The sequence below is a fragment of the Girardinichthys multiradiatus genome, chromosome Y, assembly GCF_021462225.1.
Source record: "Girardinichthys multiradiatus isolate DD_20200921_A chromosome Y, DD_fGirMul_XY1, whole genome shotgun sequence".
NCBI lineage: Eukaryota > Metazoa > Chordata > Actinopteri > Cyprinodontiformes > Goodeidae > Girardinichthys > Girardinichthys multiradiatus.
Window position 1 is genome coordinate 41398393 of NC_061818.1, and position 15879 is coordinate 41414271.

At 44.3% G+C, this 15879-nt stretch overlaps 1 protein-coding gene across 3 annotated transcripts; it reads right to left on the reverse strand.

The window, feature by feature from the left end:
* Positions 1-667: 667 nt before the first annotated feature.
* LOC124864322 (N-acetylglucosamine-6-phosphate deacetylase-like) lies at positions 668-14548 on the reverse strand. 3 transcript variants are annotated; one of them, XM_047359074.1, is made up of 13 exons: positions 14353-14548; positions 11979-12025; positions 11716-11868; positions 9795-9931; positions 9560-9699; positions 9421-9475; positions 7980-8192; positions 7801-7889; positions 7340-7484; positions 6944-7051; positions 3397-3465; positions 1137-1238; positions 668-945 (listed from the first exon to the last, which is right to left on the reverse strand). In XM_047359074.1, exons 3-13 carry the CDS (start codon positions 11814-11816, stop codon positions 866-868), a joined length of 1239 nt encoding a protein of 412 aa, XP_047215030.1. In that variant the 5' UTR covers positions 11817-11868; positions 11979-12025; positions 14353-14548; the 3' UTR covers positions 668-865. The 3 variants fall into 3 exon arrangements, with proteins under 3 accessions (XP_047215030.1, XP_047215032.1, XP_047215031.1); XM_047359076.1 differs by having other exon boundaries at positions 11734-11868; positions 14353-14546; XM_047359075.1 differs by lacking the exon at positions 11979-12025.
* Between the last annotated feature and the right edge of the window lie 1331 nt (positions 14549-15879).

The window sequence follows — 15879 nt, forward strand, 5'->3', positions numbered from 1 at the left end:
AGGTCGGGCTGAAATGGGAACGTATGAAACCGGGTCAAACTGGAGATGGGATGTATTCACGAATCTATCTTCTAGATTTTTCAGATCTTTGTGGCCGTTTCTTCATTTTGGACTCTGTGATCATTTGGAAATCGGTTCTCCTCAGATTTTATTTTCTAGATTTGCGTAAATATCTCCTCAAACTTCTGTGGATCATCTTCATTTCTTTGCAACATTGTCACTGAGGCTTTGTTCATCTCTTGGTGGAGATGTTTGTCTCATCTGTGACCAGCTGGGATGTTTTTCTAATCATTCATGTTCTCCTTGCTGCTGCAGCGCATGCATTCATTTATGAAAATGATTTGTGTTTGGCCCTGTCTGCAACCGTTGTTACTCAGATGTTCTACTGAAGTGTTTGGTTACATTGTTTTTAGCAGCAGAGGACACCTTGATCATGCTGACACACAGGTGATGATTAAAGGTGAAAATTATCTGCATCTTCTGATTTCCTGAATCCTCACAGACACGCTGGGATCTTTCGCTGGTCCACCTGGAAGTCCTCCTGATCATCCATCCTCCAGCTCTTCAGAAGAACACAGTGTTGGCTTCTTGTCTGCTGATGCAAACCTGGCTCCAACATGCTCCTCAGAGGTCAAACAATCAACACAATGATAGAATATCACGTCTGTGAGAGCTGATTTTCTCATTTTATCACACAATCAAATGAATTCTGATAATCGGTTACATATAATTATTGAACTGAAGGACGGGAACAGAACCACAGTTACATTTAACTGGATCATGACCAAAAACATGTTGCAAAATCTCTTTAAGACAAATACTAAAGAATCTGAAGGCACAGAGGTTCTTCTCCCTCTTCTTCTAGCTAGGCTTGTTTTCTCCAAACCTCCTCTCCAGAGATGTATGTGGCTCTGATGTTGAGCGCATCATCGAGCAGAACCAGATCTGTGAAACAGATGGAACAAATATCATCAAACCAGGTTTTAAAAGTGGTATTTAAAAAAATAAAATCAACCAGCTTTAACCAACAGGACAACTGGTTATCAAGCTGGAGATCTACCAGTTTCTGTAAATATCTAAGAATATCTCAGAAAGCCTGGAGAACCGCTGATCCAGACCAATTTAAAGGATCTGACCTGCATCTGCACCGTAGTCCAGACTCCCCTTCTTATGGCTGATTCCCAGAAGCTGAGCTGGATGTAGTGAGGCAGCTTCCAGAGCTTCCTCCACACTGCAGCCTGATGTAGAAGAAGGTGGAGAGAGTCAGACATCAGCTGGGCCAGTAGGATGAGCTCAGTTTGTCTCTGGGACTTTAAACAGGTCTGATCATTTTCCTTTGTTTAAGAAATCCCAGTTCAATATGACCTCAGACCAACATGAATCCTGGTGAATACTCTGCCCAACCAGAACCAACAGGCATGAACCGCAGGCTGAATCATTCATTCAAAGGGAGGTGTTCACCATGACAATGCTCTGGAGATCAATCAGTGATCAGCTGTGCTTCTTCCTCTCCAAGAAGACCAGCAGAGTTGGATTAACAAGTTGACTGAAGATCAAGAATGGTTCGGTAGTCCTTGGCCGTGACGCGCCCATCTAGCACAAGTATTGGGCCAAGGGAATGCCATGATATGGCAGCCCAAACCATCACTGATCCACCCCCATGCATATATATATATCTATATATATATATATATATATATATATATATGTATAGAGAGAGATATATATAACAGAAGCTCTCCCACCTTCATTTTAGGTAATAATTATCAATTATTAATGATAATTAACTAATTGTAATTATTAAGGGCTTGGAGCCCATAATCACAACATTGGAGGACATTTCTGATTTCTGGTTTTTTGGTTAAGAAAATAATTTTTCCAAATTATGATTTTTAATTATAATTTTTCATAAATATTCATTAATCAATAATCATAATCCTTACAGTACAATGTGAAGCATGGTAGTGCAAGCATCATGATATGGGGATGTTCCTCAAACTATTTAGTGGGGTCTATTTATCACAGACCAGAATCAAGGATCAGAACTCGTGAAGAAATTGTGTTTCCTTCTGCTGAAGAGGAAATCCACAGAAATGGGCCAACAAGCCCAAACAGACCAGTGAGAACCAGCATCCTGGTACCAGAGCAACCAGATTACCTGCTGTTTCTGAAACCATGAAATGAAAAGGAACCCTGAAGTATGGTCCAATCATCCTGAGCTGAAACACCTGCATACAGGTGACAGGAGATGGTTGACTGCATGCAGCAAAGATTTCAAGCAGTTCCCAGAAACAGTCCTGATTTCCACTGGCTTGATTTGGCCCGGCTCCACTCCACTCAGCCCGCTTTGCGAGCATTTCCATTTCTGTTTTTTTTGTACCAGTACCTAGTTTTTTGGTCCCTGCTGCTAAGCAGGTCCAACCGGGCTGAATGGGACCACATGTGACGTGAACAGACTGCTGTTCACTGATTGGCCGTGAAACATGAGAAGGTTCACCAAGAGGTCGTGCAGGGAGAAGACTACAATAATATCAAGGACCACAATGGCCAGACTGCGTCAAACCCAAATATAATTTTATTATTTACTAATCATAAACCAGCCAGAAGACTGGAAGAAAAGAAAAAGGACACATCAGCTTTCTGAATGACATGCAGGTAGGGGGCGCTGTAGTTAATAACATCCTAAACCAGCTGATCACACATAAAATTAGCTGTTCAGACACACAAACAAAACCAGCATGAAACAGCGGGTTTGGTTCTGACATTTATTGACGGTCCTTCAGAGAACCAGCGTCTGCAGGAGGAGGCAGCAGGCAGAGAGCAGATGCCTCTAATCAGACTGTCTGCATCGGGTAAAACTGCAGGAAGAACCGCTGAATCCATGGAGCACGAAGATCCAACATCCAACCTGAAAATAACCTCACCGCGTTCAGTAGTCCACGGTTGTGGGCTTTAAAGTCCTGGTCCTCGTTATCACCATGAATGAGACAAGAACTTCCTCATAAAACCCAAAATGTCCTTCAGGCAAACTTTGGAGCTTCACCATCCAGACAGCTGCGTCTCTCCTCCCTGCTTCATCTGCCGAGCCCCCCCCCACCCCTCCAACCCGAGTAGAGCGAGACTGAGTGGAGCAGAGCCTCCTAAAACGAGCCAGTGGAAAAAGGGCATAAATATCAGCCCAGTGATTCCCAGGAACTCTTTCCCATTTGGTTCAGAAAATCCTGGAGTCTGGAAGGAAAAATGCTGACACTGCAGTTTGGTCCTATTACCTCACGTTCTGCAGAGTGAGAACCCGTCTGGAACAAAACATGGAGTGTTCCCACTGTTTGTCCATGCATGGAAATAAAAGCTATCAAAGACAAACTGCGTAGATCCAGAAAACAGAGGCAAACTCACCTGAGGCCTGTTTGAAGTGCTGCACACACATGTCCATGGTGGCTATGCTGCCGCTGAGCGTCTTGGTGCCTGAAACATGGAAAGAGCCAATTATCACCTCAGTCATCCTGCTGGGCTCCACAGATTTATGCAACATGATTGAAAAACATTAACAGATTTTGTGTTTCTGACGGCAGATTCTCCAATCAGCAGACGGTCGAAAGGTCAGGCTTTCAGGTTTAAATTTAACCAAAGATTCAATCTTTCCAAGCAAGTTCAGAATAAACTTTATCATCTTCAGCTTCATCTTGATGCAAAGTAAACAACTTACAGATGTTCAAGCATCTGCAAATGAAGAGCCTAAATGTAATAAGCACGTTGTGTTGTAATAGTAACATAATGTAAATGCATCTGTAACATGCAGGTTTATTATGTTGTCTGGCGCATTCGGAATGAAACGTCTGGGAAGAAACTGAATCAAAAACTGAATTTGAATTTGTGTAATTTCAAATTAAATACCTTGGTTTGAAAATGAATTTCACTAAACTAAAACTGAATTCATTTACTTTTAAAATGTATTTTGTTGTATTAAAAATTCAGTTTGACTACTTTCACTTTCAGGTTTGAAATTCAATTTCAGTTCCAAAATTCAGTTTTTTGTGTCACACATCCGGGTCCTTGAGGTAGCCACAGATTAATCAAACACAGATTCATCGATTTACGTTTTAACATCGGGTTAAACTTCCTTTACGGCATGTTGAGCTGCAGCAGTGCAGCTGCATGAGTTTGATGTCGATCATCAAGTCAAATAAACGTCTATAAGAAGTCATGTAGACAAATGATGGTCAAAGATGTGTGTTCATAGATATAAAAATCTAACACTAGATAAAATACGTTGATGACAAATATCATTTGTTTAATATATTTGTAAAGCTTCAACAACTTAAACACTAACATATTAACTTTAGGAACAAAGTTTAAATGAGTTTATTTGCAGAGCATAATAATTATTATTATTATAATAAATAAACCAAACATTAATATTAGATTTCATCTGGCTGAATTATATCCATCCATTAGGGAAACCCAGCGGGATTTTGAAAACAATGAGCCGGGAGTCAGCTGTTCTCTGGGGGTTCATCGCACCTCAACCACCCGGTCAGCTGACAGCTGGCGAGGCGAATGTTATTCACAACTTTTCTCTCCGTCATCACTGTCAGTAGTCTGTGGAGTAATAAGATGAACTATGCTGTATGAGGCTTCCTATGAATGCTTGGCGCATGTTCATGTTAGCAGGTTGGTAGCACGACTCTCTGCTCAACCTTCCAGTTCAACATATTATGAACTTTACATCAACCAGACTGGGTTTACCTGCCTGCTCATTACTGGGGGCTCGTCTGGGATGCACCAGAAAATAAATCAACATGTTACAGAAGCAGCTGCATCACTTTGTTCCCTAATAATAAACTGGAAATAACTAAAGATGTACAGTGGCATGAAAAGTATTTACCCCCTTTCAGATTTTTGCTTTTTGTGACACTTTAATGTTTCAGATCAAATAAACTTTAATGAGACAAAGATAATTAAGGAAATACAGCAGTTTTAATTTTTACTGATAATTAAAGGAAAAAAGTTTTTCCAAATCAGTTTAGGTTATGCTGCAGCATTTCTATCAGATTTAAGTCCAGACTTTGACTAGACTGCTTCAAAAGCTTTATTTAGTTTTTTAGCCAGTAAGACATTGCTCTGCTTTGGATCAGTGTTCCGCTGCAGAACTAACGATGGGTACCTTTCACGTCTGAACCGATAGGATACAGATACCCGGTACCTGGGAATCGATACCGGTACTCAATGGTACCAGTTTTTGGTACTTTTGTGTGTGTTTCAAACATTTCTTCTCCATGTTTATGCCTGCGGACAACAAGTCATTAACGGGCGCGCTAAAGGATGGAGGCGCGCTAACCGATGGAGGCGCGCTAACGGATGGAGGCGCGCTAAAGGATGGAGGCGCGCTAACGGATGGAGGCGTGCTAACGGATGGAGGCGTGCTAACGGATGGAGGCGCGCTAAAGGATGGAGGCGCGCTAACGGATGGAGGCGTGCTAACGGATGGAGGCGTGCTAACGGATGGAGGCGCGCTAACCGATGGAGGCGCGCTAACGGATGGAGGCGCGCTAAAGGATGGAGGCGCGCTAACGGATGGAGGCGTGCTAACGGATGGAGGCGTGCTAACGGATGGAGGCGCGCTAACGGATGGAGGCGCGCTAAAGGATGGAGGCGCGCTAACGGATGGAGGCGTGCTAACGGATGGAGGCGCGCTAACAGATGGAGGCGTGCTAACCGATGGAGGCGCGCTAACGGATGGAGGCGCGATAACCGATGGAGGCGTGCTAACGGATGGAGGCGCCCTAACCGATGGAGGCGCGCTAACGGATGGAGGCGCGCTAAAGGATGGAGGCGCGCTAACGGATAGAGGCGTGCTAACGGATGGAGGCGCGCTAACGGATGGAGGCGCGATAACCGATGGAGGCGTGCTAACGGATGGAGGCGCGCTAACTGTGCTGAAAGCAGGAGTTGTAGATCTGAGGCTGATGAAAACTGTCTCTCCAGCCTTGAGGAAGATCTGGTGCTTCACCAGGAGCTTCTCAGGTTAGAAGTTTTCCCGCCGCTGGTCTTGTACTTCACATCAGAAATATTGCAGGGAACATAATGTGCATCACATTTTGAAAAGTGGAACCATACTTTCCAGCGCTTTCTATCAGACTTGCTTTGTCCACAGCTGCTGATGTCATTACGCTCTGGTGCGTGCAATGCTGTGTTCATGTCCGGCATGGAAAATCGGCCACTCTTCCACTCCCTCAGCGTCACAATGATGTGTTTAGGTAACATGGTGCCGTTTGATTTTACGTGAATTCGGTTGGTACCTATAAAAGTACCCATCCCTATGCAGAATATAAATGATCCTGAGCTTAAGGTCATGAAGTGATGGTTGGACATTTTCCGTCAGGATTTTCTGCTGGAAAGCAGAATTTATGGTTCCATCAATCACAGCAAGTCCTCCAGGTTCTCCCCAGACCATCATACTGCCACCACCCTGTTTGACTGTGGGTATGATGGGGCATACACATTTCAAAAGGTTCCACTTTTATCTCACTAGGCCTACTTCATGTTGTCAAACAGATTCTGTTCCAGTGATTTATTGGTTCTACAGGCCTGGCAGTAATCAGAACCTGGACCGACGAGTAAAGCTGAACCAAGGAGAGCCGGGTACTGTTTCACAGAGGACCAGGTTGGTTCCCGTGATAAGTTTGATTATTTTAAATCATAAGTCAGGTTGTCTTTAATTTATGTTAAAGTTTGTTTGATCTGAAACATTTCAGTGAGACAAAAATAAGTAAACCGGCAGAAATCTGTAGGGGGGTAAATACTTTTTCTCTGCACAGTAACATCTCCCAATATGTTCTCATTTTGTTGTTGTTCTAGCTCAGCTGCTGTGAAAGAAGAATCGGGTCATGAAACAAACTCGTCATTAATTAGCCAACGCCTGCTATATAAGGGAGAGGGAGACCTGTCACGTAAGCGTGGAGACCCTGGATCTCAATGACCTGCTGGCCCAGAGTGTGGTGGCCCGGAGGAAGACCCATGGCCGTGATGGCGTCCGTCACCAACACCAACCCTGAGAGAGACACAAAAACATCTCAGGCATCCCGTGCTCAACAGAGACATCCGGGGAACAAAGGACACGGCTTCGGTTTGAACTTTGGACACCGAGACCGTCTGTGTGTCCTGGAATCTCAGTCAGAGAATAACCACACAGAATTTCATTACATCACACCACACACATCTAAACATCGAGCAGAGAAAAGATACAAATTTATCACATTCCTGTCAACTACAATAAAAATCTACATTTATAATCAGTGATTACAGTAAAATGAGACATCAGAACCTCCTGGAAACAGACCTGATGGATGCGCTCTGTGGGCGATGCGCAGGGCGGCGGGATTCGTGTGAATCCCATCGGCGATCATCCCGTAGAACACCGTCCTTCCTGCTGGGATCTGATCGCTGGTCAGGAGGCCCACAATGCCCGGGTCACGGTGGTGGAACTGGTCCAGATAGAAGGAGGATTACTTCTTCTACCAAACTCACGTTCATCAAATCAGAGCTAAATGTCCTGATCCAGCCTTCAGTTCTGATGGCCTTCCTGTAATCTCATGAAGGTCTTTCCAGCTGCTGCATTTTCACTTTCTTCCTTTAAATCACTGAATTCACAGAGAAGATGGCTGGATCAGGAGGTTCCCTTGATAAAGCCTGGCTTGTTCTCATGTTAGTCCATGTGCAAGCCAACCTTCTTCTAACCATCCTAACCCTGGAGAGATATCTGAAGCTACCATATACAGGTGGCTGTTTGGTGCGACTCACAGGTAACATGGCGTTGAAGAGGTGAGTGATGAAGGAGGCTCCATGCTGAACGGCGTCCTCAGCCTGCGACAGGTTGGCCACAGAATGACCTGCAAACAGATTCCTTGTGTCACACCTCTCATGAAGACAAAATGATCCCAGAGACCAGAACCAAAACATAAAAGCTGAGGGGGAATCACCTAAAGACACGGTGATGCCTCTCTGGCAGAGCTCCCTGACCACTGATTGGCTGCGGGGCAGCTCGGGAGCAAGTGTCACCATGGCAACATTATCCAGGCTGCCGTAGGCCTCAATCAGGTCCTCAATCCCTCCGGACCGGAAGGTTCGTAGGTACCGCTCCGGATGGGCTCCTTTCTTCTCCAAGCTGATGAACGGACCCTCAAGGTGGAAACCTGGAGACCCAGGAGGAAGAAATTAGCCCACAATCTGTCCATGCCAAGACCATATGAGTAGATACGACAGGTAAGTATCTGTGAGGAGACCGCCGTTGTCCTCCTGAGGTAGGTGCCTTTTTGATTGGACCACTGAGGAGTAAAATATGCTCCTAAACTACCTACATGCTCCGGTCTGACCAAGCTTCTGCAGGATCTTCACTTCCTGCCCTTTTTTCCAACATGACCAGAACTGTTAACACTCAGGTATGTTTTCTGGAGACTGGGAGTCCATCCAGAATGATTCAACCTGACTGGGAGCTTCTGCAGCCAGTGAAGGATCAAAGATCATCCTTCACCATCTTCTATCAGCAAGGAAGTCTACAACCTCACCAACCAGACCAGGACACACCTGAACATTTCTAGTATCTTATGGGTTAAAATATGAGGGCTAACACGAGGACCTGGCCTTCAAGGTGTTTATAGAGACAGTTCAGAAGAATTGCATCTTCTCTTTTCCTCCTACTGACATCCAGTAATGGATCCAGTGTGCTCCAGAGCTCTGACCAGCTTCTCCTTAATCAGTTTTCCAAATGCTTTTATAAGCAAGAAGCTCGGGGCAGCAGGTCCAACCATTCATGTTTTTGGATGACTTGCTTTCAGCCACTGGTACCATCAATAATTTCCTCCACAGTGAAGGAACAGCAGGAACAGAGAAGCTGGAGCTAAATCCAGAAGATGGATGGAGCTAAATTCAAGACAATCTTGGAAGAAAACCTGTTAGAGGCTACAGAACACCTGAGACTGGGCTGGAGGTTCAGTTCACCTTCCAGCAGGAGAACCACCCTGAACATACAGCATGAATTTCAGATGTTCTCCATCTAAACGGACTGAGACTGAGATGCTTTACAAAGAAGAATTCAGTCTGTAGAAGGTGGAGATGGACAAACCCCAAAAGACCTGCAGCCAAAGATGTTCTACAGAGTTCTGACTCAGTGGGTCCAATACAAATACATGCCACACTTTTCAGATTTTCATTTGTGGAACAAGTCAGAAAACATGAATCATTTTCCTTGTTCTTCTAAAGTTCTGCTCTACTTGGTGTTGATCTGGCACAGAAGATAACCTAAGGTTTCTGGTTTCAACAAAACAAATGAAGAACCTGATGTTTATGTTTGCAAGACTCTGGAAAGCTCAGATGATCAACATCTCCAACACTCTGATCTCTGCTGGTTCAGTAGGATCTTACCAAGAAATCCAGCTCCATGAGGTCCTCCGTCGTGAACTTTGATCTGAGGCAAAACCTGAAACACGATTTGATGTGGATTTTATACACAGCTGCTTCATTTCATGGACTTTAAAGTCCAACTCTGCTTAAATAACACCACCTTGTGGTAGACGGCAGGAGGGGACGTGACCAGAGTGGGACAGAAGGAGGTCACGCCATGTTCCAGGATCTTTTTGGCCACCAGAGAAACTCCAGCTGTGACATCCTCGGACGGCTGAGAGAAGTCGACGCCGTAACCTCCTGCAGGGAGGAGAATAAATACCATCACACTGACGTTCTGCACAATGACACACCTCCTGTTCAGGATGAGTGCAAGGTGAGGAGATGTTCTTCACCATTGATCTGGAGGTCTATGAAGCCTGGGGCAATGATGCTGGCTTCACAGTCCACTTGCTGGTCAGCGTAGCCCTGCTCATCGAAGAACAACTTCTCTGGATCTAAAATCTTCCCTTCGCGCACCCACAGGTCCTCTCTGCCCAAACACAGACAAGGCGTCAGGTTCTGGTGACACCATCACAACAAACACCTAAACTAACATGCCTGTAAAGGTGCATCAGCTAACAACACACTTGGTGTCACAAAAATGTAAAAACTTTTTCCACATTTCTATTAATTCACTAATTTCTGTTCCTTTCTGCATCTTAATCTGCAAAGCCTTGCTAAATAAACTAGTTTCCCCTTCCTATAAGGTTCCTGGTACTGGTTCTGAGGATCCCAGCCCATGAAGACCTCCAGGTGTCATTCTGTCCCATTCATCCTCCAAACACGTCTTCGGGTGTCCAACAGTTTGGGGTCGTCTCCAACAATCTCTGTTGGGACGGATCAGGGCTTCAGAAAGCCAGCTGATAAAACTGCAGGTAGTGACCTTTCTGGGTTCTTCCAGATCATTTAGAGGAGCACAAGAGAACAACCATCAGATTTTGAACAGTTTTGGTTAACTGTACTAGAAAATAAAAAATGATTTCCGTTTTATACAAAAAGAAACATTCAGAGCAAGAAGAACACTGGACGTTCTAAATAAAAGGGAACTGGAGCTCCATGTGTTGGTGGAGGATGCAGACTGGGAACATTCCTGGGACCAGTGGCATGAAGGCCTTGAAGCTTGAACTGGAGAGAGTTTAGTTGAGGACGAGATTTTTTGAAATGTCTAATTATTATTGGCAGTTACCAACAGCAGTCCGCCCTGCTGGGGACATCTTTTAGGAGCGACCCTGATAATGGGCCACTGGGAGAAGATAAGAAATCTGAACATAACGTTAGAAATGTTCCAGTTGGTCCTGGTATAAAATGATTACAACTAAGCAAGGACCTTTCTTCTGTCATCTCCCATCTACATGGAAGGACTTTCTACTGTAGAATCAGATGTTACATGCAGATGGAGGTAATGTTCATGTACCTGTAGGTGTGGGACTACTTGTCAAGGATTTGTTTGTCTTAATAAATGTTCTAAAACAGGAAAGACAGCTATACCCTCCTCTTCCTCCTGCCAGGTATTGGGAGGTAGTTTTTCATTGTCGTGGAGAAGATGTAGTCCTGCTATCAGAGAAGAAGAAATGATTGAAGCCATACCAAGACACGACCTCCTACTATCACAGAACCTGGCTGCTGACAACAGGCTGGATGCTCCTTTTCCAACCAGCTTCGGGAGAACTGATCCATCTGATCCATGTTTCCACTAAGTGATGGTCCATCCCAGAGAAGCTGACTCCACCTCTGACGTTCTTCTCTGCTCAGTAATGTGTGAATCCTGGTTTTATCCTGATATCCCAGCTCTATGCTGGATTTATCTATATTTGATCTGAGTTTCATTCTGGTTTCGTTTCAGTTTGAAACTGATTTTATCCCGGCTGGATTCTGGTTTTATCCAGAGTCCAGCACGGTTTGATCCAGGCTACTCCTGGAAGCTCCTCCAGGTTCCTTGGATGGTTTCAGGAAGTTCTGCTCTGCAAAGGGAGGAACTTCAGACATTTCTCAAATATTCAATGTCTGCCTGGAGATCCTCTGAAGGTGTTTCCTCTGCAGAGACCTTTCCTTTCCTCAGTGGTTCCTTGCCTATTGGACATTTTCCACTATTAGCCTTGAAGCGCCTGCATCCAAACCATGTTTGAAACATGTTTTTCAATGAAACAACCTATAATATCTCATAAAACAGTACTGGTACACGAACAGGTGTGAGCAGGTGCAGCAGTTGTTGTTAATCATCTCAATAGTTCAATATAAATCTAAAATGTCCGTTTGCTTCCTGCAGGAGATGACCTTTGACCCTGCAGGTACCTCTGCAGCGTGTGCTCTCTCAGGATCCTGCAGTTGGTGAACTGGCTGATGGGAGCGTCAGACACGGATTTGTTGGACGGCATCTTCGTTTCTCTCTGCTGTAGACGAAGCCTCACATGGACTCAACCAATCAAACTGCAGGAACAGAAACCACATGAGAAGGTTGACCAATTAGCAACATCAGGACAACAGCACCCTGTGACATCATAGTTGAATACTGAGATGAAGATATGCATCATCCTCACTGCTCTCCTTCCTGTCCTCCTCCTGAGATCAGCAGGCAGTCAGTTCACTGAAAGTCCAAAAGGTCAAATAAATAAATCACAATTAAAACCTGACAAATCTCTTACAGACTGAAGTCTTGGTGCTGACTGTGATCTGATCCGGTCCCTTACTGATACTTCCAGGCCTTTTCTGCTCTTACGTCAAACTAATCAATTAGTTAACGGATATTTTCTGGTCAGAAATCTGTCAGAATTCAGACCCTGAACAGTGATGATAGCAGCGGGTTGGGAAACCAATCGGGTCGATTTGAGTTAAACACACTTATCAGCTGTGTGGATCCATCTCTCAGTTCTTTGTTCTTTCCAGCATCAGGTCCAGAAGTGTCAGATCCAAGGGAGAAACCTGGGACATTCCCAGGCTTAGGCTCTGTTCTCTATTGCCTTAGTAACTGGTTCTGTCATGGTCCAAAGCTTGGAATGATCCAGACATCCACCGCCTGTTCCTCGTTCTACTAGCACCACCTTCCACCCTAGAGTGACCCTGAGGTCAATCAAACAGTCGTAAATGTCAAAACCAGACCATCGTCCAAGCTGACTGGAACCACATGTCCAACTGGACCTGGGATGGTTCCTTAAGGGTTCACCCTTGCCACTTTTGGTCTGCCATAAAGGGGCCAGAGTTCATTTCCCCCCTCCTTGGTCCGGACCTTTTGTGCAGCTGTGAATACACCCAAGCGAACCCTGGTCCGGGCCAAACAACTGAGACCCACTTTTTGAGGTGGTCTCGGTCCGCTTCCAAACGGACTCTGGTGCGGTTCGCTTATAGTCTGAATACAAACTGGCCCTGATCCGAACCAACTACAAAAAGCGTACGTCTCTTTGGACCTAAAAAGCCACCGTAGCCGGTAGCAAAGGTGTGTGTTGTAAGGTAAACATACCTGATAAGCTGTGTGTTGCTTAGCAACGCTACTGGCTTGTTGTGGGACACGTAGAGAACGTCGGCGTTCAGCACGCGTTCTCCGACGGGGTTCCAACATTATAAATGAAACGTCTCAAAGTCTGTGTTGAATGAGCTGCTCTTCAGCCTCACAATAATATTACAGCTTTAATAACGGCATAAATATGCAGAACAGAGGAGCTGAACGTCTACAAATGTATTCCTCCATTTCCGGGTCTGTGTTCTGTCCCACCCCCGTCATTTCTGTCCAATGGGAGCAATGATCGTCACCCGCGTGGCTTTGTTTACCAGTAATAGTTCACTTTTAAAAAGTACAATGTGAAAACAAACCTCACCAAAGGAAAAAAATAATGTTCGTTTTTGGTCCGGACCAAACAAGCGGACCAAAGAACCTTCCTGGTGTGAATACACCCTAAGACAGCCTGGACCGGACCTCAAGTAAGGTGCTCCACTCTCTCTACTGTGGTGGATGTCTAGTTGTGCTGAATTTGACTGATCCAGAAAATTAGTCTTGTGATTTGATCTCAAAGTTCTGTTAGATTTCAGAACTGGGTCAGCTCCTGAGCTCCTGGTAGATCTTAGGTTTTTAATCTGACAAATGATCTTTAGTGTTGTTTATTAGTGATGAATTATTTGTCTTCAACAGATTGACTCACATGTTGTTTGTCAGGTATTGATGTTTGTTTTGTTTTAATATATCAGTGATAAACAGATGTGAGCCAAATATGAATAAAATCAACAAACAAAATCCAAACAAGGTGCATATTAGGGTTAGCTGGCCGGAACCAGAGCCGGCCCAAGGTACAAGCTAACGCTGCAGCTGCTTAGGGCCCCCAGCTGGCCCGGCAGTTGTAATCATATCAAGGTCAGCGTCCCTAAATTGAAGGTTATTTTTATAGTCATATTTTAATGCAGTCATAGTCATATTCTATGGTCATATTTTAATGCGAGCTGAAAAAATTCTGACACTTTTATCTGAAGTTGGGTCACTGTAGGAGATCAGAGGGTAGTAGCCTTTCTCCTGAGGTTACTTGTGTTCTCCACCCATTCACCCCCACTCTGGATAATCACAGTGGGGTTAGCTGGACATGGAGACCCAAATGAACGTCGTGGGCTGGCCCTGACTGGACCTCTAATGCAGTAAAGGGAACCAGTCCAAACTGAGGCGGCAGGAGAACCGTCCATCTTCTAGTTTTATTGAGCTTGTTTCCATAAAACCTTCATCACTGTTGTATCTCATCTTATCTGCTGACGCAGACTTTGACCCCTGACCTTCATGACAAAGCAAACTGCTAGTTTTCTGCACTTTTAATCACTGCTGCACTCTCCGCACCAAACTACATTTAAAAACAGTCGGTTTAAGGACACCTTGTGTCTGTCTGACTCACTTTCTTCCCTTCTCAGAGAAACCGTTAAAACCTCCAGAGATCCTCCTACCTGAATGTCCCTTCGGCAGCCACTAAACCCACAAACAGCTCCAGTCATGGCCCCGAAAAAGTTCCGAAACCAGCGGTCAGCTTCATCCGCACAGAGCCGCTGCAGATGTTCTCCAGAGGAACCAGTAAGACACTGAGAATCTGCAGTGTCTTACTGGTCTGACTGGAGCTGGAGGAGTCAACAGGAGAAGCAGACGAAGTCATGTGACGCAGCGGAGCTGCAGGTCAGCTGACCGGAACAGCTGCTGAGAGCTGCGTCATTCTGAGGAAACGGTTCCTCCCTTCTGGACCTCACAGAACCGCGACCCAAACATGCCTTTTTATGCAGCAGTCATATAATAAAAGAAATCTGCTGCTGTTTTAGGATTGTTCTAGTTCTGATACATTACTTAGAACTAAAAGGTTCTGCTAGAAGTATCAAAATCAGAGGTAGTTATGAAATTAACGAAGGTCATTAAAATATGAATGTTTTACAGCTCCTTAATTAAAGAGAATATATTGTTTTTTTGACTCAATTATTCCCTGAAAATGTTTTAAACGATACCGAAGTAGAACCCATCCAAACATTTGTAAAAATAAAATAACATAAAATGACCTTTAATTAAATAAAGTTTTGTCATGCTCTACTAGCTTGTACACAGGTCTTTTTCTTTACTTTTTCTCTACCCTCTGGATCAATCTACTTCTCTGTTTTCAATATCAAATATGATATTTTTCCAGTAAACTGAACCAAATAACTGATATTTATATTGTTTCAGATGCTCCACCAACCAGAAGTCTGTTTTTGTTCTATGAGCTGCACATCTTCATTTCTCTCTTGAAAATGATATAAACACACGTCCTTTCAGACAGAAATGCAGTTTTCTATATGTTTATTTAATCCACATGTTCCCGCTACTTTCCATTTATCTGTCTGATGTTAGTTTTTAATTGCCTTTTTATTTTTGCAGGTTAAAACTCTGTTTTTCATAATAATATTTACTTTATTGATCTCACAATGGAAAAATCATCCTCTGCATTTAACCCGTCTCGTAGGAAGCAGTGGGCTGACATTGTGCGGGGCCCAGGGAGCTTTCAGGGGCCAAAGGTCTTGCTCAGGGACCCAGAGTGACAGGCTGTGGGATTTAATCCAGGGTACTTGTGACCTCTCCAGGATGCAAATGCCCTGCTCTCTTACCACTAGGCCACCACTCCCTATCATGGTGCAGCGAATATCTGTGACATTTAAACGCGTCAGTAAATGTTTCAGTTTATCATTGGTTCTATCAGCACTCAGTCAGAAACATGCAGAGCAGGTATCAGCAGTTTTGTCCCTGGCGGCACCCCGTAACTTATTTGCTGCAGTTTCCACCATCTGAACGCTAGAGGGAGCTCAAATGTAACTTCAGCTTTCTTTCATAACTGCAGGACTTGTTAGTTCAGGAAGTTTGTGATTCTGTTTTACTTAAAGAAATGTCCCTCATCAACAGACTGTAGAAATGTAAAAACAGCCACAATCGTTCACATCTTCAGATCTGCAGGTGGAAAT